The 27,281-nt window shown below is 37.4% G+C and overlaps 2 protein-coding genes across 2 annotated transcripts; one reads left to right on the top strand and one right to left on the bottom strand.

Moving 5' to 3' along the window:
* Nucleotides 1-1,637: 1,637 nt before the first annotated feature.
* On the bottom strand, nucleotides 1,638-27,279 carry LOC145909284 (nuclear pore complex protein Nup205-like). Its single transcript, XM_082996652.1, has 44 exons — nucleotides 26,792-27,279; nucleotides 26,126-26,300; nucleotides 25,901-26,045; nucleotides 25,225-25,384; nucleotides 24,704-24,935; nucleotides 24,227-24,308; nucleotides 23,929-24,130; nucleotides 23,284-23,382; nucleotides 23,088-23,192; nucleotides 22,549-22,704; nucleotides 21,861-22,011; nucleotides 21,460-21,602; nucleotides 21,211-21,294; nucleotides 20,779-20,989; nucleotides 20,368-20,497; nucleotides 19,710-19,824; nucleotides 18,814-19,044; nucleotides 18,254-18,382; nucleotides 17,262-17,383; nucleotides 16,808-17,019; nucleotides 16,211-16,350; nucleotides 15,596-15,792; nucleotides 15,212-15,276; nucleotides 14,702-14,823; nucleotides 14,117-14,353; nucleotides 11,253-11,363; nucleotides 11,002-11,091; nucleotides 10,555-10,701; nucleotides 9,884-10,035; nucleotides 9,562-9,655; nucleotides 8,905-9,031; nucleotides 8,608-8,739; nucleotides 8,283-8,403; nucleotides 7,947-8,155; nucleotides 6,162-6,254; nucleotides 5,989-6,101; nucleotides 5,375-5,509; nucleotides 4,766-4,870; nucleotides 4,070-4,214; nucleotides 3,450-3,598; nucleotides 3,068-3,157; nucleotides 2,767-2,944; nucleotides 2,375-2,478; nucleotides 1,638-2,023 (listed from the first exon to the last, which is right to left on the bottom strand). Exons 1-44 carry the CDS (start codon nucleotides 26,936-26,938, stop codon nucleotides 1,868-1,870), a joined length of 6,243 nt encoding a protein of 2,080 aa, XP_082852778.1. The 5' UTR covers nucleotides 26,939-27,279; the 3' UTR covers nucleotides 1,638-1,867.
* On the top strand, nucleotides 12,349-13,846 carry LOC145909150 (uncharacterized). The gene is made up of 4 exons (XM_082996469.1): nucleotides 12,349-12,490; nucleotides 12,958-13,098; nucleotides 13,355-13,492; nucleotides 13,625-13,846. The coding sequence occupies exons 1-4, from the start codon at nucleotides 12,447-12,449 to the stop codon at nucleotides 13,755-13,757; spliced, it is 456 nt and encodes a 151-aa protein (XP_082852595.1). The 5' UTR covers nucleotides 12,349-12,446; the 3' UTR covers nucleotides 13,758-13,846.
* Nucleotides 27,280-27,281: the final 2 nt, after the last annotated feature.

Raw genomic sequence — 27,281 nt, 5'->3', positions numbered from 1 at the left:
GCCACTGTTTAGGGTCCTTAGACAACTTGATGATCTCAGCTATATAGATCAAGTGCACTGTCACAACATCTAAGCTGGATCAAAATCCTTATTCATCCAAAACACTGAGCAACGTATGCAAAATCAAGCCCTTGTGGGGAAGCATGAACTCATCTAATTGGTAACAGATGGGTAATTTCTTTAGACACCAGCATTGGCCATTTCATAAGCTCTATCTGCTTTCCTTAAACACCGTTGGGCATTTCGTAAGCTTTACCTGCTTTCCTTATAGGCTACGCCCTTTGTCATTTCCGTTGGGCCGGGTCCACACAAGCTTTGCGCTGGCGGATTCTTCGTTGGTTTCATTGCCGCGGGCGTACGCTCGGGACAAAGCTTGGAAGCGTGAGCGTTTGGTCACAAGAGGTAGCGTGCTTGCAAGCGCTCGGCGTACTACGCCCGCGACTTGGTGCTGAACTTACACGCCGGCGAAATTATTTTGAATTAGCTCACGCCCGCAAGCTTTGAAAAATAATTCCTTTTTAAAATGAATTTTGATACGCCCTGTACAAACAAATAAAGCCTTTAGGTGATTCCCCTACAAACGAGGCTCGTAGCCAAGTCAAGTCGGGAACGATTTGCCTTTTTCTTGTTTGTCTCTCTCACTTATACTGTGTAAAAGACAAATCGGAAAAGACGGACAGCAACTTGTAGCGCCTAGACGCATGATTTAGTTTGGCGTAGTTAAACCAACACAAACATATGTTCTTTTACTTTGCACACCACTCCTTGATATACTTTTAAATTCAACGATCGTTGTGGTACAGAACGGCACAATACTCTCATGCGTGAGAGAGATATTTTAATGATCATGTCAGGAGACATGCCTTATGTCCAATTTAAGTTGCTTTTGTTTATTTTATACACAAGCTTGTATATTTACGTAAAAATAGCATGGTTGTATGATATGGCCATGGGTGCACAACACCTATACAAAGTTCATTACTTTCGTATAGATGCTTTCCCATTTGTTTTACTCTTCTCTGACCTAGTGAAATAATTGCATTTACTTGGCTTATCAAACGATGCACCTTTCACTTTTCGAAATGTGTGCATCTTGTGGCTGAACAAATTTGTGATTACTATGCTCATCCACACACTGTAACATGTGTCATATGCCGTCAGCAGTTATTGGCGGCTCTTTCCGATGTCTGCGTTAAATGTGAAAGACAAATTTGCTCAAAGTGTGCTTGTTTCCTCCACATATGCTAAAAAGTTGGTTTGTAAATCAAGTTATGTTATCTGCAGTTCTTTAATTATTTTGGCTCATTGTATAACTTGTGTCTTTTAATTCTTTTGTGAATGTTCCTGCAAGTGCCAAGTTGTAGCTAATGTTTGAATATTTGTTTAACAGTGTTTTGTGCAAGTGCAATTGCTTTTTATTGTTCTGATGGTAACAAAGATTTTCCTGTATTTTTTTACCATACGCAAATTTTTTTTTTCTGTCATGTATATTGGTGCTTTTGCTTCTAGTCATGCTAGGGTGAAGTCTATCACACTATAAGTTGGTTTTGCCTTCAATGCTATTCTTAGTGTAGTCATGAACATGTTTCTGTTCCAACATTGTGTAATTAGACACATATAAATTGTGTTTGGTTTATTGTAATTTCAGCAACTGATTGGACAAAGAAATAGCTGATAAAGCCGGAATTTGTACTTTTTGTTTGCGACACTATTCAAGCGCACTTTTGTGACATTTTCTGGGTGTCATCAACAATATTTGCACCTACAAGGGTTCGATGACGCCGTTTCGACATTACACGGCAATGTATGTTCGCTTAAACACCACAGAAACATCAGTATGAAAGTCCCCCAACATGACAGACTGTTGTCACTTGCTACTTGAAGCGTGCAGTTTGACGATATGTTGCAATCTCCGCACTAGGGGTCTGATAAAATCACTAGTGGCCGATCGTGTTTGAACTTCCATCTGTGATACTTTTTGTAGGAAATGATCGGGAAGACAGGTAGGTAGTTCTTGCTTAAGCTGCAAAAAAGTATAAGACAGATAAAATCACTAAGTTTAACGTGTCCCATTAGTAAAAGTAGGTTAAGGGGAATGAAACTAACTGTATTCCATCACGTATACACTGACGCTGATCGTCTGTTACTGATAAAAGCTTATTTCCTGTATTCATTTCATTACATTTACGTTTGTCATACGAACTATTGACGATACTGTTATAAAGAAAACGAATCATCGCAACATCCAGACCTTTGCTAAACTCATTTATATGCCCAATATTCGCGGAACGTTGGCACATTTCACCTTGTAATGTGCTGCAATTCATCTAGTGACCTTAAACACGTTAATATCAGTGAGCTACAAATATTATACCCTGTCGACGTCAGCCCTCCGGATTCCAATTTGTTTACCAAACACTTGGGAAGAGCCTGCTCCATCAGTTCCTGCAAAGCTATCTTCGCCCAAGTTGGATATATCTGAACATAGAAATCATAATTTGTAACTTTGCTTTTGAAAGATATTGCCAAAGGTACAGTGTTGCTATCAACACATACAAAACGTTGAGCATGCAGCTGCGTTCGCCATCAGTGGATGACGGTGAAGATTAACAACAAGGCAGCTGTAATATTTACAATTCGAGGCATACAGTTTTTTTCTTTTAGAATAAATTTGTTTTTGATTATCAACTAAATAGCAGATTTTCGGTATAAAAACACTATCACTAAAGGGCGAATAGATAAAATTTTAACTTTTTTGATTATTACCTTGCAGTCGACGAAGTGACGACCTTGAAAAACTTTCCGCCTTGCTTCTGTTAGGAAAAAGTATGTTGCTATTTGGTGCCTCTAGCGGTTCGGAACGCAGGACGTAGTAGTCGAGGTGTTGCCATACCAACAGAAGGCAGTTTTCAACGATGTAGTAAAGGCAGTTTAAATGCGCGCCCTAAAAAAATCTTCTGGTCAGTCGAATTTATTGGGCCTAATTTATGTCGTCAATATCTTTGACATTTTTAAGTATTGGGAATAAGACTCTAGAAGCATTAACATTAATTTTATAAGGACTGACCTTTTGTCGGATGAGCTTGCGTAAAATTGCCGACGCCAGTTCTTGCTCCTGTGTTATCGATAGTTTCTCTGATCCGACAATGTTTATTATCTGTTGTTGAAAAAGATGTGGTTGCAATTACAGAATTTGCTCTTAACAAAATATGTTCGCATTGTTTACACCCGTTAACAAATTTCTTTTTGTAAACATTTATGAAATTGAACAACAGGCAGCAATAAACCAAAATATGCAACACATACACTTAAAATTCCAAACAATCCAAAAGTATGGTCATACAAATTGTTATAATTTTTCAACTTTCAACGGTTAGTTAAGACTTTGGAAGCCCAAATAGTCTTTTCTGATATTAAAAACGGTTAATTCATCTTTTTACACACGACACCTCTTTCAAATCCTGAGCACTGAGGGTGTCAATGTTCTCCAATTTCCGCTTCTCTCGTTTCTGTTCCTCGTTTTGGGTGTTGTACCTTGCAGTGACGTTTCGAAGTATGCGAAGCAAAACTCCCAAACAAGTCTGGTTGCGAAAATCGTCTGACACAAAAACGTATCACGTTGAAGGTTAATGTTAAAAATACGGCACAAATAAGCAACCACCAGATGACAGACACTTTTTGTTCGTTACTCAAAAGCATTACTCATTTCCCAAAGGTTAAGCGCAAGCAGTTTACTACAAACTAAATTACTATGCCAGAGATCCGCAACTTTTACGAACCGTATTTCTAACACAATGTTATAATGTTGTAAAGGCGCATCCAACGATTGTCACATTTTTTAGAGAATTCGCTAACGTACAACAAAAATTCGTTTGTTTATATCTGCAATAACATCAGTGAACTTTCATGAAAATCAATGCGTGTTCGTCACTACAACTTCTGCTATTGAGTTTGCGATGCAACAACAATCTTATATATATCTATATATGCAACACATATAGGTATAACTATGCAACACAGTCGAAAAATGTCAACTTTAAATCAATTTTTGATGGTAAGGACGCCGTACCGGAGCCGTAAGTAACGGAACTTGTCTCTGACAGTTCTGGAGCAAATAACAAGACTGACGAGTCGGTTACGTCCGATGAGCGAAGGGCAACGGCACGGCAGTATGTCAACACGTTGGCTCCGATCTCATAGCAGAGTGACGTCACCTTTTGATAAAAACACAACATTTAATGCTGAAATTACAATTTTTGTGTCAACATATTAAACAGTAAGCCGTATAAGTGTTACTCAAGTGCTAAGAGCATTAAAACAAATGTTCTCAAAGGCCTGATTTTAGACTTTGGCCACATTGTATTTCCAAGGCAACAATCTGTTGAATTTCGTACATGACAAATATATTCGCTAAAAGCATCGCCAGTGTCTGTAAAAAACAACGTAAAGGGAAATACGGCACACCGAGAAAGCAACTAAATCCCTTAGCACAACCAACTGTCAGGTGTGTCAAGCCACGCACAATGAAAGATAAAAGCATTTGTCTTCAACGAAAAGCAACACATAGGAAATACATGTTTCCATAAATGTGGTCAAAAGAAAAAGGTGGAAATGGTTGTAATTATATAGGGTCAGAATCGGGTGAGATTCCCGAATTCGTTTCATAGGAATTAATTGGGCCTTGGTTTAGAAATTTTGAAACATTATACATCCTTAAACTATACAATTGTATATAGTTGTTGTTTATTTATTGTAAGATACTCACTTGTGGGAAGTGGTTGAGGGTATTTTCAGCTTCAGCTTTTCGTTGCATTTCGTTTAATGTTGGTTCGGACAGGAAAAAATGAGGGAGAATGGATAGAAGTTGTCTCTGAAAATATTATTTCAATGGATCGTGGCATCCCAATAATCGGACAGCACTGATTATGAAATAAGGATTCCAAGGAAACTGATACTTATTTACTAATCTAAGACACTAAGGTTAATCACGAACACTAATTTACGGAGGTAAAGAACGCAAAAACTTTAGGAAAATGTCGTTCTCATCACCAAAGCACAAGACTAGACGCATTTTAAACCGTTCCCTGAAATCAAACAAAAAATAGTTGAAATGTTATAAAAAAATGACGCGCTCAATTCTTCAACAGATTTTTTGACACAAAAAGACCCTTGCTTTTTAGCTAGTAAATCGTCACCTGTCACCAAGCTACACTGATGATATCTATAAGACGAAACAGTGACCCAGCATGTAGCTCAATAAAAAAAACGCGTTCACTTTTTCACTTAAAGTTATCCCCAAACAAAAACAGATCTATTTGTACAGAACGGAATAAAAGACACAAATATGTCATAAGTAACTGCAAGTAATTCCAACCTGGACCATTAGCATGTGACCTTGAATCTCGGCTAGATGACCTTGAGGCACGTTACCAAACAACGTGGGGTCGCTGTAATCTTGAGCAGCAGTTTGTGAAAGAATGCTCGTCACCAGTTTCAACTCGGTTAGCGCCTAACAGAAAGACAAAAGTTGTAATACGGAAGCTATACAACAGCCGAAATGTTGCTCATTTATTGCGGTTACTGTTTAAAAGTGTTAGAGTAAAGTCAAAACGACGGTCACGGTTTTAAAATTGCGTTGCTGGGAATAATTTCTACTTTTATGATAATAATTTCGCGAAACCTTGCAACCTAACGTAGCAGACTACTACTATGGAAAATCAACAGCCTGGAAAACTGATGCAGTGTAACTGTGTTTGCCACGTAATAACAACACCAGTTGGTGGAATGGAAAAGTTCACGTATACAAGTAGCGGAAAATTGCGCATGCGATCCTAATTACAAATTTCCTGAGAAATATAGATTAGAAATTTAGGTCACTTATAGTCGCAAGTGATGTTTGTTTAAATTTATTTTAATGAAAAGTAAAAACGTGAAAACATGGCGCATGGATACAAAAGGAGGATGGACAACCCATCGTTGTTTGTTTACCTGCAAATCAGTGGGTATCGAACTTATGCGGAGAACGGAAATAATAATGGAATCGGAATGAGCAAGCAAAAATTGTAAGGTCAGAGCGCTCGCTTCATAATGGTTTGATCCGCCTGAACAGAAAAGGGGTAATTTAACAGTGAAAACAAAAAACAATTAAACGGTCGGCTCACCGAGGGTGGTCAAAATGGCAGAGCAGAGTTGCAGAGCTGGAATGAGAAGTTGTCTGTATCTGCTTAGGACTCCAGGTAGCAAAGTGCTAAATTCTGGAAATTGCCAAGAAATAGTTTAGGTGTGGTACTTCGGAAGCTAATGTAGTGATTGGTTTTGTTTATACTGGAAAAAAAAATACCTGTTGACATAACTTAGGTCATCTGATATAGAAATGTATCAGGATAACAAAATACACCGGGATGCAAGTCCTGTTTTGAAGGCCACATATGTGTTCCATATTCCAACCATTATACAATATACATATTTGTAACAGGGTCATTTTTGAGCTGCTTTTAGTCACAAGAGTCCTTAATTTTAATATGTTTTGACTAAAACAACGTTAAACGCAAGTCTTTATTTGTTTCTGCTAACATCATTTGACAGACTCTCGTCGACCCGAAAAAAGGTCACCAAAGACTTAGGGTGGAATGCAGAAACCCCGCTTAACTTAATCCGGGCTTAACTTTTAAGCCCGGCTTAAAATTGCTATGCAGAAACCCCGCTTAACTCCTTCTCAGCTAAACTCGGCTTAAGTTGAGATTTTGTTTCGATTGTCCGATTTTACCGCTGTTTCACGGTGGTTCCTCGCATTACTGCGTTCTGCGAGCACAGCACGATGACGTATGTGGCATGAAGTGTTGTTCGTTGTTTTGTAACAAATAGTGACCTGGTAATTGGGAAGTGCAGCACTTGGAATGTACGAACTGTGTAAAAGAGTGAGTTCAAGAGAAGTGCAAGCATACAAAACAGTGATGACTGGTGACTTGGCATATTTCTGGTAAGATTTGCAAAGTGAATTGTAGTTTTGTATGGTTTGTTGACAGTTAATGGTAAAAAGTATTTTAAATTGAATTGTATTTTCTTGCAAGATATTTTACTGTTTATTATTTTCTTTTTAACAGCTATCCAAAGTATTGAAGATATCCAGAAGTCGAGTGAAGCATGCATGGTTCCTTTCTTTGTGTAATATTAGGATGTGCTCACTGTCTTTCCCATTACCAAAAAGATTTATGTTAAATGCCAAAAGATTATGTTAAATGGTAGTTATTATTTCATGTTAAGTCTTTTCCAGCCTATTTTTACTCCCATAGCAAAAGTTGGCTCACCAAAGTTTGAAAAACCAACAATAAAGTACATTTTCAAGGCAACTTACCACTGTTATTCACATTACTACATTTTCTGCAGCACAAACGTTCCACAAACCAATAAAAATTAGCACTTTACACCATCTCCAGTGCGAATATTTGCAATTATTGCTGGTTTTACAAGTAGTTTACTTCACCCGGACTCGAGGACCTGGCAGCGCAGTTTCGCCGTCGTCAAGCAGTTGCTACGCCAAAAAGTTAAGCGGGGTTTTAAGCGCCCGACAATCACCGCTTAACTTATGACGTCTTAAGCGGGGATTTAAGCCGAGCTTAAAGTTAAGCGGGGTTTCTGCATAGCGCTTAAAAGTTAAGCGGGGATTTAAGCCGAGCTTAAAGTTAAGCGGGGTTTCTGCATTCCACCCTTAGTATCATCGAAGGCATATCAAGACTGGTTCCCTAATTTTTTCAGAATTTAACCCTCTGGTTGGCATTGTATTCTATCAGCGACACCAATTTTATATTTTGATATAAAGTCAATGTTATAAAACTTCTGTTAGTTTCGAAGGTATGTCACATTCCTTTTTGGCTATAGTTATGTTAGTCAACAGCAGTACTTTGCTCTCAAACTTTTATGTTTTTGAAAATACCCATCACACAAACCTGTGTTGTCCGTGTTCGGTCTCATATCCAGAAACGAAACTTCGGCAAGTCTCGACAACACGCCGCTCTCTATCGCCGCCCTGGCGCCAGCAGTGGTTTGGACGAGGCCGCACAATAGCGCCATCTTCTGTTCGTAGATGTACACGGAGCGCAAAGGCTCGGAATTGGGCCGTAGATACTGCTGAAGACTCTCGTCCTCGGCTGCTATGCTGTAACAAAATCATCCGATTGTGATGTCACAAACGTCGAAAAATTTAAATGGCGCGCATTTATTTGAACAAAAACAACTGTTTTGATACGAGACAAGTTTCAGAAATTAGAGCCACGCCAGTTTACCTGTGGACGATGTGATTTAATGACCCATTTTGAACCATATGTTGAAGCCAGATTTGCTGGGAATCGATTTGTATGATTGAGTCTAAACAAGCTAGTGCAAGAACACGACAGACGTTCTGGCCTGAAACGAACAATTTGAACCACTGATAAACATCATAAGGGCACTTGTACAAAAAAACAAGAATTTCGCCACAAAACAAAAGACGAAAATAGGTGAATTAAGTTTCTTGTTGAGCTATGAGCAAATTATCAAGCACACTTTAACAATGTACCATTTATAAGGAGACATATACAGAATAAATATAAAAGATTGTGTGCGTCATACCTGTGCATGCATCTTTCGATATCAAGTTCATTAGGGAGTCGCCGTAGTCGCGAATGAGGCGGAAATTTTCGCGGTTAATCTTCGAATAACTGTCTTCAAATGATGCCAAAACCCCCGTCGTTTCTCTACGACCTGACAATCGGAAGTTAATGTTAACACGAGGTTTTTAGGCCTTGCAAAACGTTTTAAATCATCCTGCATTGAAAACGCCTGAATACGTATACAACTGCATTTATAAAAATATTTAGCACAAAATACACCGAGACCATTTTTCAACAAAACCTGGTAACAACAAACCTGTTGGGCCACCAGATGGGCGACGGCATAACTGCATGTAATACAGCAGGGTAGCGTACATATTAGTTCGAACTTTTTCACCAAGGCCCGATTGCAGAAGCCATTCCAACACTCCACGAACCACAACCTTAAATTTGGAATGAAGAGGTATTAATTTGCTTTTATTCGACATTGGTGTATAAGTGAAAAGTATTGAAAAAAGAATTCTCGAGTATTTCAGCATGGCATTATTTTAGGTAGACAAGGTTGATATTTTTTACAAATTAGAGTCTTGAATGACGTTTTTTTCAAATCGTTATTTTTAACTAATGATGCTTTACCCAACTTTTCACTATTTTTCAGGTCCTAAAAAAGCCATAATAATCTTTGAAATCTGCACAGAGGGTGTACATGCTGTTTCGACCTGTAAGGTCTCAGCAGTGCAGCTGTGGAATGTGGCACTGGACTAGCTTTTAGACTAGCAGGCACACAGATTTCCACTTTGTGGTACCCTTCGTCGGTCAACCGTCGATGCGTTGATCCCCAACTGGGTACCAAACAACAGAGACGAACTACTGTGGAGCGCACTATGGCCAAATGCCACAGATTTACAAATCGAAAATTTGTACCCAGCAACTATAAGAACACAATTCCACAACTAATAAAGAGGGAATTCACCTGCAAGGGAGCGACGTCATTTATGTCGATTTCCATTTCGTTTTCGGCGTTGAGAAGATCGGAAAGCTGGTGATTTTCCAACATGGACAAGTGGCTTAATAGACAACAATCACAAACAAACAATTAAGTGACGTTTTAGAAGAATGTCACGTCTTTATCCAGCTAATTCCTTTGAAATTTCAAGTAACGTCAACAAACGAATTTGACACAAAAACCTTGGTTTTTAAAAGCTAAACTTGAGTTTAAGCCACAAAGCTGATTTCCACCAAAACTTAACAGGTCAAACACAACTGTGTGTGCAAAACGAACAAAACAATAATACCTGGCTGAACTGAACGACTTCTGTTTCATGAAACACGAACGGATCTGCATGACCAACGTCAAGACGATGCCCGCAACTGGTGACGTCAGCTCTTGTACTGCGTCACTGTGACGTACTTTGTTGACAAGGTGTTGCGCAATCTCCAAGAGGGCCTAAAATGAAACATCAGGTGTCAAAAAATTCTCAATTCTAGTGCATGGCTTGGTGAGTTGATGCCAACCTAGTGACGAAAAAACTACTGGTACGGCACGCGGGCTGATTTTGACTGTTAGAAAAGTGTCGTCCTTATTGTATGTTGTTGTAGATCCAGCAATTTTAAATCAAGCTCCTTTGTCAACATGCAACAACCATAAAACTAGTCATAGCAATATAGCAAGTGGAGCCAATAATTTTGAGAGCAATTCACAAAATTCATAACAGTGTTTGTCATGAGAAAGATACTGTACAACAAATATGGCACATATAACCGTTTGAGTTGTGCACCACATGGTGAACAAAACTGAGAAATGGAGCCAGAACAGATGGAATGACCACATATGACTCCGAGGTCGTTTGGTTGTCGACCCCACGCACCCTAGTTACGTCAGCAAACTCATGACAGTAAACTTCATGTGGTTTAATTCAAACGTTGCCAAATATTTCATTTTTCAATCTTGACCATCGAGACTTACTTGTCGTCTGTTATTGGAGGGAAATAGATCTACAGGACAGGCTGTTAACGCTATTTCGATTGTATGTCGCCAAGCAGATAGGAAAGACAACTTTGCGTGGACGGTCTCTCTCGTTTTGTTTCGCTCGACTGCAGTGTTCAGGATTTTCTGTGGAAGAGAAATGTGTTATAGTACAACCAAAAATAGAATAACGGCATTTCGATGTTACAAGGTATATGGCTATAGTCCAATACTGAGGACGAAATTTAATTAGGATGATAAAGCATATTGAAAAAAAAAAAACGCGAAACTTTTGCCAACTAATAGAAAAAGTGCTTGAAACGTTTTCATCGTTCGTGGTTGCCAGCAGACTTTGGCCTTCCACTTTAGAAAAATGCGAAACATTTTCCACAACACTTAAAGTTGCTATATGTTTGTTTTTGTAAGTGCCTTAGCACCGCTATTTACCTGTACGTCTTCGCCAGCCATTTGACGTCGATTGACGTCATCCGTGGCGGTCAATGTGCCAAGGGTGGCTTTAAGAAGCTCGTGTAAAGCCTGCACACAAAATGATCATTATAATTTTATAAATAAATGTAATAAATGGCCAATTAAAGTTTGTTATATACTTTAAATGCTGTTATGGCCAACAAAGACTCAGTGACAGATTTTACAACAATTCCTGCTGTGGTCGAGTAGGTTTTTTTGTATAAACTAACCTTAATATCACAGTATTGAACTCCATGTTCGTTGGTGGTTTCGCATGACGCAATAGCTTGTTCAACTACTGTAGGCACGAACTGTTCCAATGTCAAGGCAGTAGGAAATTCCTGTGATTTAAATGTGGAAACGAAACGAGTTAACAGAAGTTTCGAGTTCTTAAACGCACGAATCGCGTTCAGCAAGATACAGAAAATTAGGTTTTTTAGATAAAATCTACATATGTATTATCTTGATGGGAGCTTATGACGAACTTTTTTGAAATAGTGCCCATGAACTTTCACTCACTGCAAAATTCGAATTTAATCCATTTTTTGCACCATTTTTTTGCAAAATTGTGAAACAAATAAACTACCAATACTAATAAGAGCCAAACCATAGAAAAGAAAGTTCTTCAAAGCATAAACCCCCTTTCAAAACACCAGCCCTTACAAAAAGGAGGACATTCCTAACGAAATAGCGTCGGCATAGCAACCGCGCCAGTACTGATATGACGTAGTGACTGCTCTTTCCTATGATGGCCATCTCACCATCGAGCACGTTGATCCGCCAAAACGCGCAAGTCGAAATGAACGTCGACCAATACGCGCACAGACTTGGTATTAAGCACGTGGCTTCGTACTGTGTTCGACCAGCAAAGGCTTTGTCGGTGACGACACAGAAAGTACTGTGTAAGATTGAAATAGCAGATATTACGTTGAATGAAAGTGATCTTTGGTGCAACTGAAGTTACCTAAGTGTTTAATACTGAACATTGCATAATTTTAGAAATGTGTATATTGATATAATGCGAAAAGTATGGCGCCTTGTGCGACTGAAGTGTATTTAATACAGGTGTTTAAACATTGGTCAAGTTTCGCGAAACTTGCTACAGGGACACACGTTTAGTTCCAAAGGCGCTCTGTTCGTACAGACCAACACGAGGCATATGCGGTTGGTTTGGGCAGACATATCCTGGGTAAGGAAACACGTGACCACTCGTCTGAAAGTTCGGGAGAAAGAAGGGCGCAAAATGAATTCTGTGCAGTGGTGAAACCATACGCGAAACGGGCTGGCGGGAGTACAGAAGCGGGCGATGTATTACGCAATGCAGACCATTGTATTTAGGACAACTTTTGTTAATTGCGTGAAAAACGCCCAGCAGGGAATTTCGTGACGTTGTAAGTAGAAGAAAATTGTGACGTTGTTGCAACATGAAATCATCAAGTTATTACGAACTACGTGGACCTTTGAAAAGGTGAATTAATTTTGATACCGGGAGGCATGTTATCAGTAATCAGATTCCTTAATAAGTTGATAAGCAACTTCGCTCTAGCAACTGCTACACTAATGTTATAGTTACCTTTTTTGATCTACAATTAGTTCGTTAGCAAAAAATAATGATTACCATTAGTAGACTTTAAAAATACACTGTATGTGCAATAATACATATACGTATTTCACCTTTTAAAGATATCATTAACATTATCATAGTAGCCATAGGGCAAACAAAGCTAATGCCTCTGGGTCAAGTTAAGGATTAAGGAGGTCAAACTAAAGAGGTTCTGTGTTCTTTGTTAACGCAATATTTGTGTGTTTTCACGCAACTTGTCATAATTTGCCTAAGCGCCAACAGAGCCTTAACCCAGCTCTGATCATCAGTATCACTTGCTTAAATTTTTGGTTTCTTGCGAAAGTGGATTTTTAACAGTGTTTTATGTGCAGAAAAATCACGGAGGCGGAATATTTTGAAGAAGATGAAACGGATTCGGAACCAGAAGAAGAACAAGAAGAAAAGGACGACTTTCCTGAAGTTGAAACACGCGATGCCGAGACCCAGTCCGACTTCGAACCGGCGAATCCCAGGCAAGTAGAATTTTGTACCACCACCAGCAGCGACAACACTATTGTCATATTATACGTTAACAGATGACTTCTAGCATGGAAAATGAGGATATTACCAATATACGTTTATTGTTCTTGTATTTCAGACATTTCTTAAACATTTTTTATAGTTTACAACACAGAAACTCATGATACCCACAGGGCGAAATATATTTTCCTAATTGGTACCAAGATGGTCCTGATTTAACGCCTATGCTTTGTGTGTTCATGTTAACAGGGTATTGGAAGTGAAGAAGACGGTAGCGGACAAAGCAACGCAAACACAGCCTGTTTTGAGACCTTCAACTTCGGGGGCTTTAAATCTTACGAAGGGCTCGTTGAAGAATGACGTCATCATTGAACAAATCAAACCGAGGTGAAAATGCCATTTTTTTGTTTGTTGTTTTGACGATTTTAGATCTGCTATTTATGTAAAGGGTTTTCGTTTTCGTTAGAAGTCGCCCTAAAGTTGTATATTGTCAATTACGAAACATTTTTCTTGTTTAAGTGCTGCACTGGTTAAGAAGCCACGATTTACTGTGAAAAACGTTGAAGGAATAACAACAGTTCAGACTCCACAAAGAATGGAAATGCTCAAGATGGTCTTCAGTCTATGGGATGAATTGACAGCACCATTCTAGACTACTATGTTCATATTTTGGCGAAGCGTGTTTCTGATTGTGGCATATGTGTTGTGATGATGTATGTAAATATGTGTACATATGATGTCTTTCTGAATATAACGGGTCGTATCTAATCGCAGAGAAGGCCGCATAATACAAACAGGTGTCAAATTTTTGAATGGATTAGGAATGCAGCCGTTTAGTTTTTAGCAATAGTTATTCCAGAGTGACCTGCATCCCACTTTCGACAAACCAATATTTAACTTTAGATTTAATAACATTTGACATTGCAGCAGATAAACTGATTTTAATCTTTAGATTAACTTAGGTAAACTACGCTAAAATTATAGCTAAAAACACAAAACCAGACACGTTACCTGCGAAAAATCAAGCTTGTCGAATATGAGCAAAACTTTCATTTGCTCCGTAGCGCCACCTTGCGGTAACTCCGCGCCGTCCGTCACGTTCAGAATGGAGGTGCCGGTCATGCTTGATCGATTGGCGAAAAGCGAACGCACTGACGCGTGACCGGGATCGAAGCTTTGACCGAACATTGACGTGTTGTTCATTGTTTTGCGAGCGATTCCAGCTTTTGTTTGGTAGTCAAACAGCAACTAAAAAGGTAACAGTACTTTGCTTTACATGCCCACATACAAATAAAAAATGAAAGCGGAAAACACAAAAAGCACAATTCGAGTTTACATAACCAAATTATTCGCTTTTCAATAAAATATTTTCAAACGTTGATTTTTACAAATTCATTATACTTTTATCTACGTTTCTTCCGATGCAATCAAATAAATTTAACCAAATAGCCCCTGTTTGTCAAATTCCAAATACATCGAAAAACAACTACATTATTCTATAAACATTTCACCTTTTATTGCATCCTTAACTTTCTGCTGAACGAGGATATTAAAAACAATTGCAATTTTCACTACTATTTACAGGAAAATCTTTACCTGCAAAATGCGCTGCGCGTTGGTTCTTTGTTGCTTAGCAGCGAGCGAATACAATTCTATAGCGGCCATCTTGAGTAACCAAGCTTGTTGCATCATCATGTTGTTGTTGGGTTGACTGTTTTCTGTTTTGCAACAAAACGCCGAAAAATGTGTAAGTACGGAATGGGATTGACAAGCAGTCGCCAAATCTCAAAATTTTACATTTGCTAAGATACTCTTTTTTAGGTAAATTGCAGGTCCTGTATTCTTTTTTCTAACTGGGCCCCGCATTTGCTAGGAAATAAAACAGCAGGAAATGTGCCCAACAGTAAGTTTGCTCAAATAAATTTTCCATTAAAAAACTGTACTTATTTGGTCTTGATAAATCGAGAGAAATTTGAGAACGTTCGTGTTTTCAAAGAAATAAAAAATAGTCTTTTCAATAATACCAAGACCAAAAAGTGCAGTTCAGTGTCACAAGACCATTAAAAACTGAAACTCGGTTTGACCAAGAATCGTAAATTGACTCACCGGGATCAGAAACCGGTAAAATCTGCAGATGTTTATACACGAAATCATAAGATGAACGTAGGTATCTGTGAACGAAAAAAGATGCTATTTTTAAACTCTAAACACAAGCATTTACAATAGTGGTTCTTAATCTTTTTTCTAATTTTCCACTTGCACTGGTATTTAAATTTTGAAAGTAAGAATTTAATCACGAATTTTTGCCGCATTGCGTGACAAAATGCTAATAACTACCATACACAATGAATACAGAACTTAATATTTTATTTCCAACTGTCTTTGTATATTTCGATGCCGACTAATTACGCACCTACAACCCTATAATTTCCACTAATAGTGAGAACTTGCCACCAGCTAAGAACCACTGGTTTACAACAAAACCATCACCTCATAATCGGGCCACTGGTTTCTGAATTAGCAGAGAGTCTGTACAGTAATTGGTAGGAAAGTTCAGCAAGTTTTGGGTTCTCTGTGATCGCAAATGGTTGCCCAGGGATACCAGGGTCCCCAGCATCCATTCCTAGCGAGAGGATGGTGAGGACAGAGTGGAGACAAGAGCGAGGTGTGGACATGATCCCTGGATCCTGCAAAGAAGTATGAGATGGTGGAATATTGTATTCCGCATCCCTGGATCTTTAACATTACAAAATCAATTTTGAAAGTGTGCAAAGTGCTTAGAAAAGTGGGAAGCGATCAACTTCAGTACGGTTTTCGTTTTATTGTGAAGCAACTGTAGTTGTTATTTTTGCCTAAATACCGGAAAAATTAAATTTATTTTTTGTGACTTGTTTTACTACAATATCACAGTTGTTATTAAAATTAGGTGAAAATCGCTGATGTCAAATTAAAAAATTCATCTACCAAACCGTAAGTTGCATTTCTAAAATCGCTTTGTCATCAGATATAAATAAACATTCTTAAAGCAAAAATAAATGTCCATCCAATGAACAGTTCTCATACGTGATTTACCACCAGAGGGAGCAACAATAATTGAAATCTTACTTGCAGACTCGTAACAGTAGCTGGTTTAGTGATGTCGAATCCCAGTAGAAATTGGCTGAGGTTTGGAGTTGGGAGATCCACACAATGAACCAACAATCGTAACAGAGCCAATCTGCACTGACTCATGTACGTAACTGGGTCTAAAGGAGGAAACGCTGTAGTTTTTTTTTCGTGCCAATGTAAGAGACAAAATTATTAAAAACATATCCAGTGCAGAGTTTTAAATTAATTTTAGCATACTACTTTTGAATTTTTTATTTTAAATTTACACAAAAAGGTATAATTTTGTGATCTTTCTAGTTGTATGTGATGTGTTAAATAAGTCCTTGTTGTCCCTAAATCTTCATGCTTATCTTTTTAAATTGACTGTGACCGTGAGGTACCACGAGGTGAAAATTTCTGTGTCTGCTACTCTGAAAGCTAGCCCAGTGCCCCATTCACCAGCTGTACTGCTGAGACCTTATAGGCCAAAACAGTGTGTACACCCTGTCTACAGCTCTAACTACCTTTTTCGGTTCTAACACGACACTATAATATTGATGTACGACGGGACCCATATAAACTTCCTTATATATGTTTTAAACACACTGCACCCACCATTATCATTGATATCGTCCGATTCCGGACAAACAGTGTCCAAAACTTCGACAAAACCATGCAGAATTTTCTGACGAGTCATCAGCCCGCATGAGTTGATCATTACCATGACAACCTCGCGATGAGTCATCACCGAGGAAAAGCATAACCACGAAATAACTTTGGTCGCTAGAAGTGTGAGTTGGGACTGTGTGGTGTTGTGTATGACGAACCTAAACAATAAAGGCAGTGAATGCAGTATGTCAACGTGATTACAACGCGCTAAAGTTGTTGTGCAGTCAACACACTAAAAAAGTTTGATGGGTTGTGTTTAAAATAAGTTATACAACACGTCCAATGGTATAGCTTCTAGACTTCAGACTTTTCTGCTTCACAGCAAAGCTTTAAGAACAACGAATATTTTTTCAATGTGTTTCAATGGATGAAATCCTTTCTTAAATTGCACAACACTTACTTAGCGATGCTGACCATGTAATCAGCTTTCCCTGTCTTAGTATTGACTCCAAGTAGAAGTTTATCGAGTGTTGTGATAAGGAGGGGTTTGTCACTCTCACGCATACACGATAGAAAGGAGTCCTGAACGAATCAAGCAGTTGGTTTGTGTTTCCATTATTTTATTGGAAATAGAAAGCCGTAAGTGTCCAAAACAATCGAATTTTAATGCTTTCCGGTCAAGTAAATGTGAACGCAGATATTTTTGTACACAAGACACCTGCCACTGACAAAGATAGCAGTGATTCCCAACTTTTTTGTGGTTGCGTACCAATTGGAGGTAAACAATTTCGACGCATACCACCTAGTCGAGTGTTACAAAGTAACCTGGCGGATGAAGTAACGAACATTTTGGGATCACTTACGATTTTTTAAATTCGAACTATATCTGCAAAAGAAAGGTGCTCGCGTACCACATGGAATGCCGTCGCGTACCACTGGTTGGGAAACACCGAGCTATAGCATATGATTGGTCATAGTTGCATTGAAACGAAGCTTAATGAATCCCCAGACACATACTCTGTTCAATCGGGGCGGCGGAAATCAGGAATAAATGGCTCAAACCTCACTAGGAACATGATTTTCATATCAGGAAAGCGGCTCTCACTCAGTTGGCTACAGAGCCAAATATAAGTTTATTGAATATGGCAGGCGTGATAACAGAAACAATTTATGTTTGTTTCACCTAATTTGGTACCCTATGGTTAATAGTGGCTGTATATTCACCACCAAAAAGTGGAAGTTTTGACGGCTATTTAGCTGACAAGATCGTTGTATGCTACACCATAGCTGCAATGTTGAGACCTATTAGGCCTAAACAGTGACCTGTCTGCATCTCACTATAAGAAACGATTTAGGATTCATTGGGAACAGTTTGAGCTGTAGTTTTTATCATAAAACCAAATTGACACGTTACGTCAGTTTCCTAACATATTTTGGGCATAATAGTTTTACCTGCAGCTGTAAGGCGTTGTAGAGAAATTGCATTGACAACGATGCAGCTTCCACCAGCGATTTTTCGACATTGGGTCGAGGCTTGTGTTTATCCAAGTATGAAATACATTCGGAGATAATATGCATAATCTGAAAAAATGGGTACATCATATGAAGGAGTTTCACTTATTATTGGCGTTTCTACCATTAGGTTTTGCTAACAATTAGACTTAGAGTTTAAATCTGGAACAGTTAATCTAAACAACAATGGTACAACATGTAAAGGAGTTTTACTTATTGATGGCTTTTTTACCCATTAGGTTACGCCAATGATCACAGTTTAAATCTGAAACAGTTTATATATTAGCGTTAAACTAGAGATAACAAAACGCACACATAGTTGCAATAACATATACACAAGATTGCAGGATTGTTGATTTTTAAAACCCTGAAGAAACAAGTACAGTAAATTAAGATTATTAAGAGCTATTCTTTTTAAGAAAAACCGCTGAAATTAACTTTATCTGCAGTTAACAATCAGCTAATCACAGGAACGTTGTCGTCAAAACAGAAAAAATTACCACTTTGAAGAAGTTGCCCTCGTTGAAGATGTACAACAGAAGGGAAAACCCCGGAACCTTGGCAACCTTCTGGGTGATCACGCTTGACCGCACACTGGCGTCGTGAAGAAAACTTGATTGTTGTGTCATACTGTCCCCAGCGAAAGCGGATTTGTCGGTGTGGAAGTGTTGGGGGTGGGGTTGGTATTGGTGAAGGAGGTTGTTGAACATTTGCAAGCAACACGATGCGACCTACAAATAAAGACAGAAATATTTGAGAATTTCTGCTCGATGATTTTTGTGCAAAAAACAAAGAGATGACATGAAAAATAAAAGAATTTTAATGCAATCGGCCAGTTTTTGATTTATCACATAAATTTAAGTGCGCTTTGGAGTTTTTGTTGACTTGCTCTATCTTAACCTGTTGTTCATCCATCAGTGTGATTAACATTATTGCAGGAGTAATTAAAAATTTATTTGTTTGTATAAGTTGCATGCTTGCATCGAACTAACATTTGCTGTCACCGAGCTGGTAGTAATAACGTCCCTATATTTCTAAGGCTATACCCAACATTCAGCAACATTTTTTCGCAATCTTTGACTCCACATTAATTTCTCTAAGTAAAATGCAATGCACAACATTTGGTTGACTGAAATTGTCACAAAATCGAACAAAGCTAAACGTAAACGAAAAAGGCACTGGATTAGGCCTTTGGGTTTCCACAGACTAATTGAGCCTGTGCCACCAGGGCCTTTGAGTAATTAAACCCTATCTAGTATGCTGTTCATCATATTACATAAGGTAGTACACGTTTTGAACCCTAACTGGGTTCATCATTAGTACTAGAATCACTCTGCAAACCCATGTTAAAAAGAAATACGTTCTCTGCTTGTTAAGTTGATGAAAATCGACATACCTCCCATTTTTCTTCAGGCCTCGCGTAAGAACGTGAGTGAAACTTGAGGAAAACTGACTCGATCGCAAATGCCAGGTAGGGTTCGAATCCAGGAGTGCGAGACCCTTCACCTAAACTACACAAACATAAAAACAAAATGTCATGGTCATAGAATAATGTTGATATTTCCAGAGAGGTCCAGGGGTCAGAACATTGTTACCAAACATATCGCATTGATTTGACACAAGTGGCATCTTTTTGTTAATATAAAGACGAAATATCGTATAACCTAGGAAAAAAGGTGGCATTCCACAAACTTGTTGTGAGCCTTCAGACTTTTTATTATGTTTTAGCATCTATCGCAAATTACATACCAAGAGAAACACTTGGCAGATGTAATTACCTAACACAATAAACAATTCATCCAGCTTGCCTATTTTCCCAACAAAACATTTGGGTTTCAGAACAATATGTACACAACGAATTAGCTTTACAAACACCTAAAAAAACACCAGAATGATCTTGTTTTTTTTGCGAGTGCTTTGTGTGCATATTGCCATTGCGGAAGGTACAATGATTTAACAGGCCAGCATCTGCAGTCAACGGTTAGAAAGATCCAAATCTTTCAATATTTGAAGTCATTTTTGGTTTCTAAACAAAATCAGTATACCACACTTACACTGACAAACTAGCTCCAGATTCAATGAGTGTCCCGAGCAACTTAAGGAATCCTCTCGACATCGGAAACTCTTCATCTCTCGCTTCCACTTCCTCCAGCTCCGAGAGTAAACCAACAGGTTTCGTTGTACCTAAACATGGTAGAGATATTTCTATGTAACATTACATTACAGTAAAGAAGGTAACCACAAAATAGAAGGCAATATTCCTTCCTACGTGTACCAGATGAAAAAAAGAGCATTATCAAGACATTAAGGTCCAAATTTACGAAGTACCATACAGGTATTTTTCATTAATTTTAATAATGTTACTGGAAGAATTACGAGGCTTAGGCAAAATAAACCATGTTTTTTTTTCTAAATGGAAAAACATGACAAAATTAAACAATATCAATGAAACAACAAAATCATACTTCCAAATCCGTCCGTCATTTGCAGAAACTGTGCACTGTCCATTCCTTGCAAAATACCCATCGCAATATCTGGTATTCTTGCTAGCTGGGTGAGAACGTTTAGTATATCTCCCTTTAACACTACAGGTATTGGGCACTGCAGTAAGCCAAAGAGGACAGCACATGCAGACCATTGTGATTGTTCATACACGGTGATGCAGGCAATTTCATCCTACATATATGTACAAACGTGGTAACCGCTTGGCTAAAGTTTGTAAAAAACACCAGTAAATTTTCAGAAACTTTTTCTGGCAATTTAAAAAGTCCCAAAACACTATTTAGTATTTTTTGATTTAGTCATAATTACAGTTGTAAAATGCATCATTAGTCAAATTATGTAATTTTAATTGAGAAAATATCTTTTGAATAAACACAATATGTATATTTTCCTACATATTGAAGGATCTTTGCCATAAGTTGCATGACAGCCTGTAGACCCTTCAACTCCTGGGGTGTAATTGTCCGAGCCTGGACGTTCTGTAATGAAAAAGATCATCTATAACTCTTGTTCCCAACCGTTTACCTTAAGGGTAGAATCTATAATAATGAAAATTATGCAGTAAACCTCAGTTAATCTTAACATAATTCACAGGTAATGTGCAACAATTGCTATTGTACAGTTAAATAGCTCTATTTGCATACCTGTGCAGCATGATGATGATGATGTTGAGCAAACGAAGTTGTAACATCGTGGATTGGGTGATCTTGCCTCAAGTTGTTGTAATACTGTTGACAAGATGTGAAGAAGTGTTCCCAGGATATTGTGCTGCTTTCACCTGTTCCAACTACAAAGCACAAAACAGTCACTAAAAATACATTCAACGTTTGGTAGTTACTTTTTTTTCAATGCATACATTGGTCAAGTAACAATGCATTTTTTGCCTTTAATTGAAAATTTCATTACAATATAACATTCGTAATGGGTAAAAATGGCAGTAATACTATACAACAATATTTGATACCAATTTAAAAACAACATATAATTTACAATAGATTAACACTAGCTTTAAACACATAGTCTGAAAAAAATAACACTTTTTTACCCATATTTGCTCCATTGGCTTTAAGCATCTCAAAAGCAACCCTCGCGCTTCTACTTCCAGTTGAGAGAGCAGCGAGCATATGAAGATATGGAATGTACAGGAGTGGGGGAAGGAGGTCACCAGACTGTCGGATGAACTTGAACAAGGCCATCTATGATGGTAAATAAATCGTTTGCACAGAAAAATAATTTGTTAAAAAAATCGTTTAAGAATGTCTTTAAATTATGTGAACAGCAACCACTAAATCTGGTATCAGTCAAAAAGTATGTATATATACAAGCAAACTAAAAGAAATTGTCATCACTAGGCCCGAGCCTTCAGACGTAAACTAATCTCAAGTGATTGTCAGTCATACATAACATCATTCTGACACTGGTAATACATTGTACGAGATAATCGCTCATTGGTCTTGAAGCTTTTAGACCCATGTCGGCATGTCTCATTCATATCTGGCAATTCTGGCAAATTAGCAACGTCACACTTTGCACATTGCTTTACCATGTTGCCATTCATTCCATATACCCAAAAAATTGGTACCAAATGCCAATAAGCGAAGAACAGACACTAATATGTCTTGATAGCCGATATTTTAAATCAAACTTTAAAACAAAAATAATAGAAAATTGGTGACCGATTAACAGCCATTCCGTATATATACTTGGGTACAAAACTTTCCACAACCGGTAACCTGTTTATGTGATGCACGTTGGTGGTGTTTGTTAGGTGAGTGAATGTAAGTGCCTGATTCCATAGTCAAGGCACTTTCATTGGGACACCAGAACTCATAAGACAGCTGGAGGTTGAGTGGGTCTTTATCATATATGCTTGTAATTAACTGCATCAACTAAAAAGAAAAACAAAAAAGGTTGAAACATAACCAGATGTCAGCAATCAATGTACAAGAGATTTGTGAAAGGGGGATTGCTTACTTTCATGGCAAATTTTTTTATAAGATCTTATGGACCTTGCAAAAGCACCAACGACAGTCATATATGAACACAGCCACATGCAAAGAATGGGGTTTCCTACAATGGATTAATTCATTTACTTGAATTTATAACTATGAAGCAGTTAAAAGCCATTTTGTGCTCAATAACATTTAATATGAATGAAAAATATACAAAATCTATGGAAATGTAGCAACAACAAGGATGTATTTTCATTGATACCAAATACCAAAATATATACTTAATAATACAAAAATGTCGGAAGCAACTCTTTCTATACCTGCTCAAAATCTTTCCTTAATTCCGGAGGAGGATCTTCTCCCTCCATCAGATGGAGCATCACTATCCTGGCAACTTCATCGCCATGGTTTCTCATATCTTTAACCTTATTAATACAAATAAAAGATGCCATAATCTCACAAACAGTTACAAGAACCACTGATATCATTGTCATGTGACATGTTAAATTTTCTTACCTTTAATGGCATGTTGACAATTAGATCCGTGAGCAAGTTGTGGATTTGACGCAAGTAAAATTCTTCCATGTGAAAGCCAGAAGTCTCCACAATATTTTGCTGTTAATATATTTCAGTGAAAGCTTGTATTTAAGTTAATGCACTAACTTAGCACGAAATTTGGGGATAAACTTGTGTTCTTTTAGTTTTTAATAACTTTCTTCCACAGTTTTAATACCTTTCTAACTTTCATAGCACTTTTTAATGCATGAAAGCTGAAAATATTGTTTGATTGTTGAACTTGTGATATTACATTAACAACTTTGCAGACATAATACTAGTTTGTTGTGGTCACCATGCCACTGACTTATATATTTCTTTGCTGGATAACATACCCCTGTTTACCGTTTATATGGTAAAGTGTAATATAAAACTATCACCCGACAAAACAACACTACTTTATACAAGGGCTTCACATACTAATGTAATTTAAGTGTTGCTAACTAATGGTTTTAAAAGAGACAACTCAGCACTTCACGCTTTTAGCTTAATCTTTCTTTAAAATGATGGTGCAGTTTACAAAAAAGTTTGGAAAGCCCTGTTTGGCACAAAAAATTTCAAAAGTTTGAAAACAAAAAAAAGTTTGGAAAAAAAAAGTTCACTAACCCGAATGAAAAGAAATGCTTTTTCTTGTAGGCAAGCTTCTAAAATATTTTCATCTTGTTCCAGGATTTCTACATTGGGTTGGATTGTTTTGGTTCCGGCAAATAGTTGTATTGGAATTTGTGAAACTGTTCGAAGACATATTGAGAATCCAAACTGAAGACAAGCTTTGATTCCAGGTGTTTTCCAAGAACCAGAATGACCACTGAAATATAAAGTTACTAGTATTTAACTTTCTGTATAGGAAAAAGGTTGGATTGCTATGGTCGTTACTTTAAAATATCATACATTGAATACGTACCATTCTTGGTAAAGGACTTTATGAACCAGAGGCAGAAACTTTTTGTCTGAAAGTAGGGGGTGGCTCAACAATTCCGCAATACCTAAAGGTGTTTAGAATGTTATATCTAAACCTTGACCTATATAGTAAATACACGCTAAGAAATTATTTACTGTTAAGAAACTGGTATACTTGTATATGGATGCTTTAACAACAGCATAGTTTTTAAATTAAGGTGAAAAAATATTTTAAATTAAGGTGAGAAATAATTTTTGTTTAATTTTTTTTAATTTATGTGCCTCCTTAAATGTGGAAACTCTTTTGTTTCGGCAATAAAGCCCAATATCATTTTTCGTTGTGTAATAAAGACAACTATTTGATTAAGTAATACAGCCATACAAATAATGCCTGTTAGTAAGCAAAACATATTTACCACATAAAAAAAAACTGCGTAAGTCAAACAAAAATAGCAGTAAAACATATATACTAGCTACTAACTCTGTGTGTCACTGTCTGTTTGGGCATCACATGGCAAAGAAAATGAATACAAGAGTGCAAATATCAATGCAAGTGTGGACGAGGACATTTTCCCATCAGATTCCTCTTCTGTATTCTTTTGCAGGTGTTTAATGATGTCAATTGCATCGTTAGCAGAAAGACCTGATTGTCCAGCAAGGTAAAATAGGCATTCTGATAAACATTGGCGGATCTCTGTTATCAGGTCTTGGACCTATAACAAATTAAATGCAGAAATAAGTTAGATGCCATTTTCCCTAAGAAGGAATCAACGAACTGCTAATTTAATATAAACAGTATTATTTAAAGACAACGTAGAATACACCATTTTCTGAAATTTGAAACAAATGTGCATTGCACAACTAATACGTTTAGGATCTTATGCATTAGTGGCTAAAATTGACACTGGAAAAAAAAACAGCACACCTAAACTTTATTAGACTATAGAAATTTGATGTTTCCTTCTAATTCACCTAGTTGTTATGGGTATTATAGCTGAATACCTGTTTTCTGTGCTTTGCATCACCCAAGCCACGTTGTGAACTCAATTTCTCCATTTCTGGTTCAGTTTGAATGTCGACAAGTAACTTGAGTATTTGTTTTGTCAAACCACTTTCTATCAGTTCATTGGTGAAGGTTGTAGCTAGGTTAACAGCATCTTGACTGAGGAAAATTACAATTTAATAAAACATGTGCAATATGAAACAATCAGGCTGCATGACACTTTTTCTACCTCCCAACTAGCAGGTATATTGTTTTCAACCTTACATGAGAAGTGTAATAATTTGCAGAAGTTTGGCAAGCATAAACTTTTGATATTAGGTGTTTAATATAAAATTATGCTGCAGTTTGGCATGGACAGTTTGGACAAACGTCTTTGACTGTCTTTCATGTTTTATTGTATTATACCAAATCAAGTATATTTATTAGTGTAAAAAAACTTAAAACGTACTTTTCAGGCTTGTACTGTAAAATGAGTAAACATATGTCGAAAATAAACGTTTATTAACCATATGGTGTGACGTGTGAGAATTTAGAGGTTGCTGCAGAACCCCTGACAACCATCTACATACCCCTATTTGAGAACCACTGCACTAAACTGCTATTTTCAAGACAAACTAACTACTTCAAACAAAGATGTCAGACTATAATCAGTATACATATAATAATTTTACATACGGTAAGTCCAGCGTCCATGTCCTTCCCTTTCTACACTGTATCAAAGTTTTCAAGACATTCACAAGATTTCTTCGTCCATCCCAATACAACAAAACAGCCACCAATCCTCGCGAATAGTTCGGATAGTTTGGAACCTGCTGCTGGGCTGTAAAATAAATAACATAATGAACAGACAACTAAACAAAATTATAAATAAAAGTGCAGAAACAATAAATGGCACATTACCAGCCAATAGCAGCTCCACTGCTGAGAACTCATTCAAATGAAACAGATCACTTAGTATAATCGATTCTTCAATGAAAGCTTCTTCAAGGATTTTCCCACTAGGTCCTTCCCCTTCAAGTGGCAACCCAACTGTATTGGCATTTTTTACTTTGGCCCGATGTTCACTGTTCGGGGCCTGGAACAAATTATATGTTATTATGAATCACAATGGTAATCATTATTGCTAATTTGTGGAATATGAACCATAATAAACATCGACACTGGGGAATATATCATGTTTGCATAACTTGATAATTAGACCTTAGGTCAGTGGTCTCCAACACACGGCATGCAACATATTTGAAAACAGCACTTAAGCTCTTGCAAAAATTCATATGTTAAAAACTAAGATTTGTTACACAGTCAATTGCTATTCTATTGTTTGTTACAATACAAAACAAGCGCAACAATTATACATCTACTCAAATAACACTTACTTCTGACCTGTGTCACAATATAATAGCATGTGCACAGGTCAGCAGGTTGCAATAAAGTTGTCAACATATTTGAATTAGTTGTATGTATATACATAATTTACCTAATGCTTGCATGCAAATAAATTACACGATAAATATTGGCATGTCAGCGTTATTTAACAGAAATGTGGCATATGACTTTCAAACTTACAGCATTTTTCAGCAATGACACAAATTCAGGCTTGTGCCTTCTCAGCAGAGACTTGAGCTTGTGGAAGGAAGTTTGGGAGTTTTGCAGGGCAAACTCTTGTGTTGTATTCCAAAGGTCCTTAAATGGAATCCATGCACCTTGCTCCATGGCTCATAAAGACGCAGTAACCAAACAAGTCTACCTGTCCAGGAAGTCTGTTACTTTAAGAAACCTACAAGGAAAACAGTTTAGGATTATTTAGCTGCCAAGATCCACTGGACAAAACAACCACCAAGAGTAAAGAAATGATAAGACATCAAAGGAATTTTGACACATTTGGGCAAACAACAATAGCAAAAACATTTTAATAAATAAAGTAGGTTTGAGAAGTATAACAAATGTTTTTGATTTTGACGTCAAGAAGCTTTTCTCAAAACACTTTAACATTATTGATATGAATTTAACCCACAGAAAGTTAGCATAAAATAAAATTTTATCCAACTCGCAAAAA

This window comes from Ascidia mentula, chromosome 7 (assembly GCF_947561715.1).
Source record: "Ascidia mentula chromosome 7, kaAscMent1.1, whole genome shotgun sequence".
NCBI lineage: Eukaryota > Metazoa > Chordata > Ascidiacea > Phlebobranchia > Ascidiidae > Ascidia > Ascidia mentula.
Note: the sequence above shows the minus strand (reverse complement) of the source record. Positions and strands in the feature narration are given on the sequence as shown.

Excerpts from the sequence above, each read along its gene's own strand:
- LOC145909150 (XM_082996469.1), top strand. The coding sequence starts at position 12,447 with ATGAAATCATCAAGTTATTACGAACTACGTGGACCTTTGAAAAG. Across the intron at positions 12,491-12,957 it reads CTACGTGGACCTTTGAAAAG|AAAAATCACGGAGGCGGAAT; the intron begins GTGAATTAATTT and ends TTTTATGTGCAG. Across the intron at positions 13,493-13,624 it reads ATTGAACAAATCAAACCGAG|TGCTGCACTGGTTAAGAAGC; the intron begins GTGAAAATGCCA and ends TTCTTGTTTAAG.
- LOC145909284 (XM_082996652.1), bottom strand. The coding sequence starts at position 26,938 with ATGGAGCAAGGTGCATGGATTCCATTTAAGGACCTTTGGAATACAACA. Across the intron at positions 19,825-20,367 it reads TCTGGAGCTAGTTTGTCAGT|TTTAGGTGAAGGGTCTCGCA; the intron begins GTAAGTGTGGTA and ends ATGTTTGTGTAG. Across the intron at positions 4,871-5,374 it reads GTCACATGCTAATGGTCCAG|AGACAACTTCTATCCATTCT; the intron begins GTTGGAATTACT and ends TAATATTTTCAG.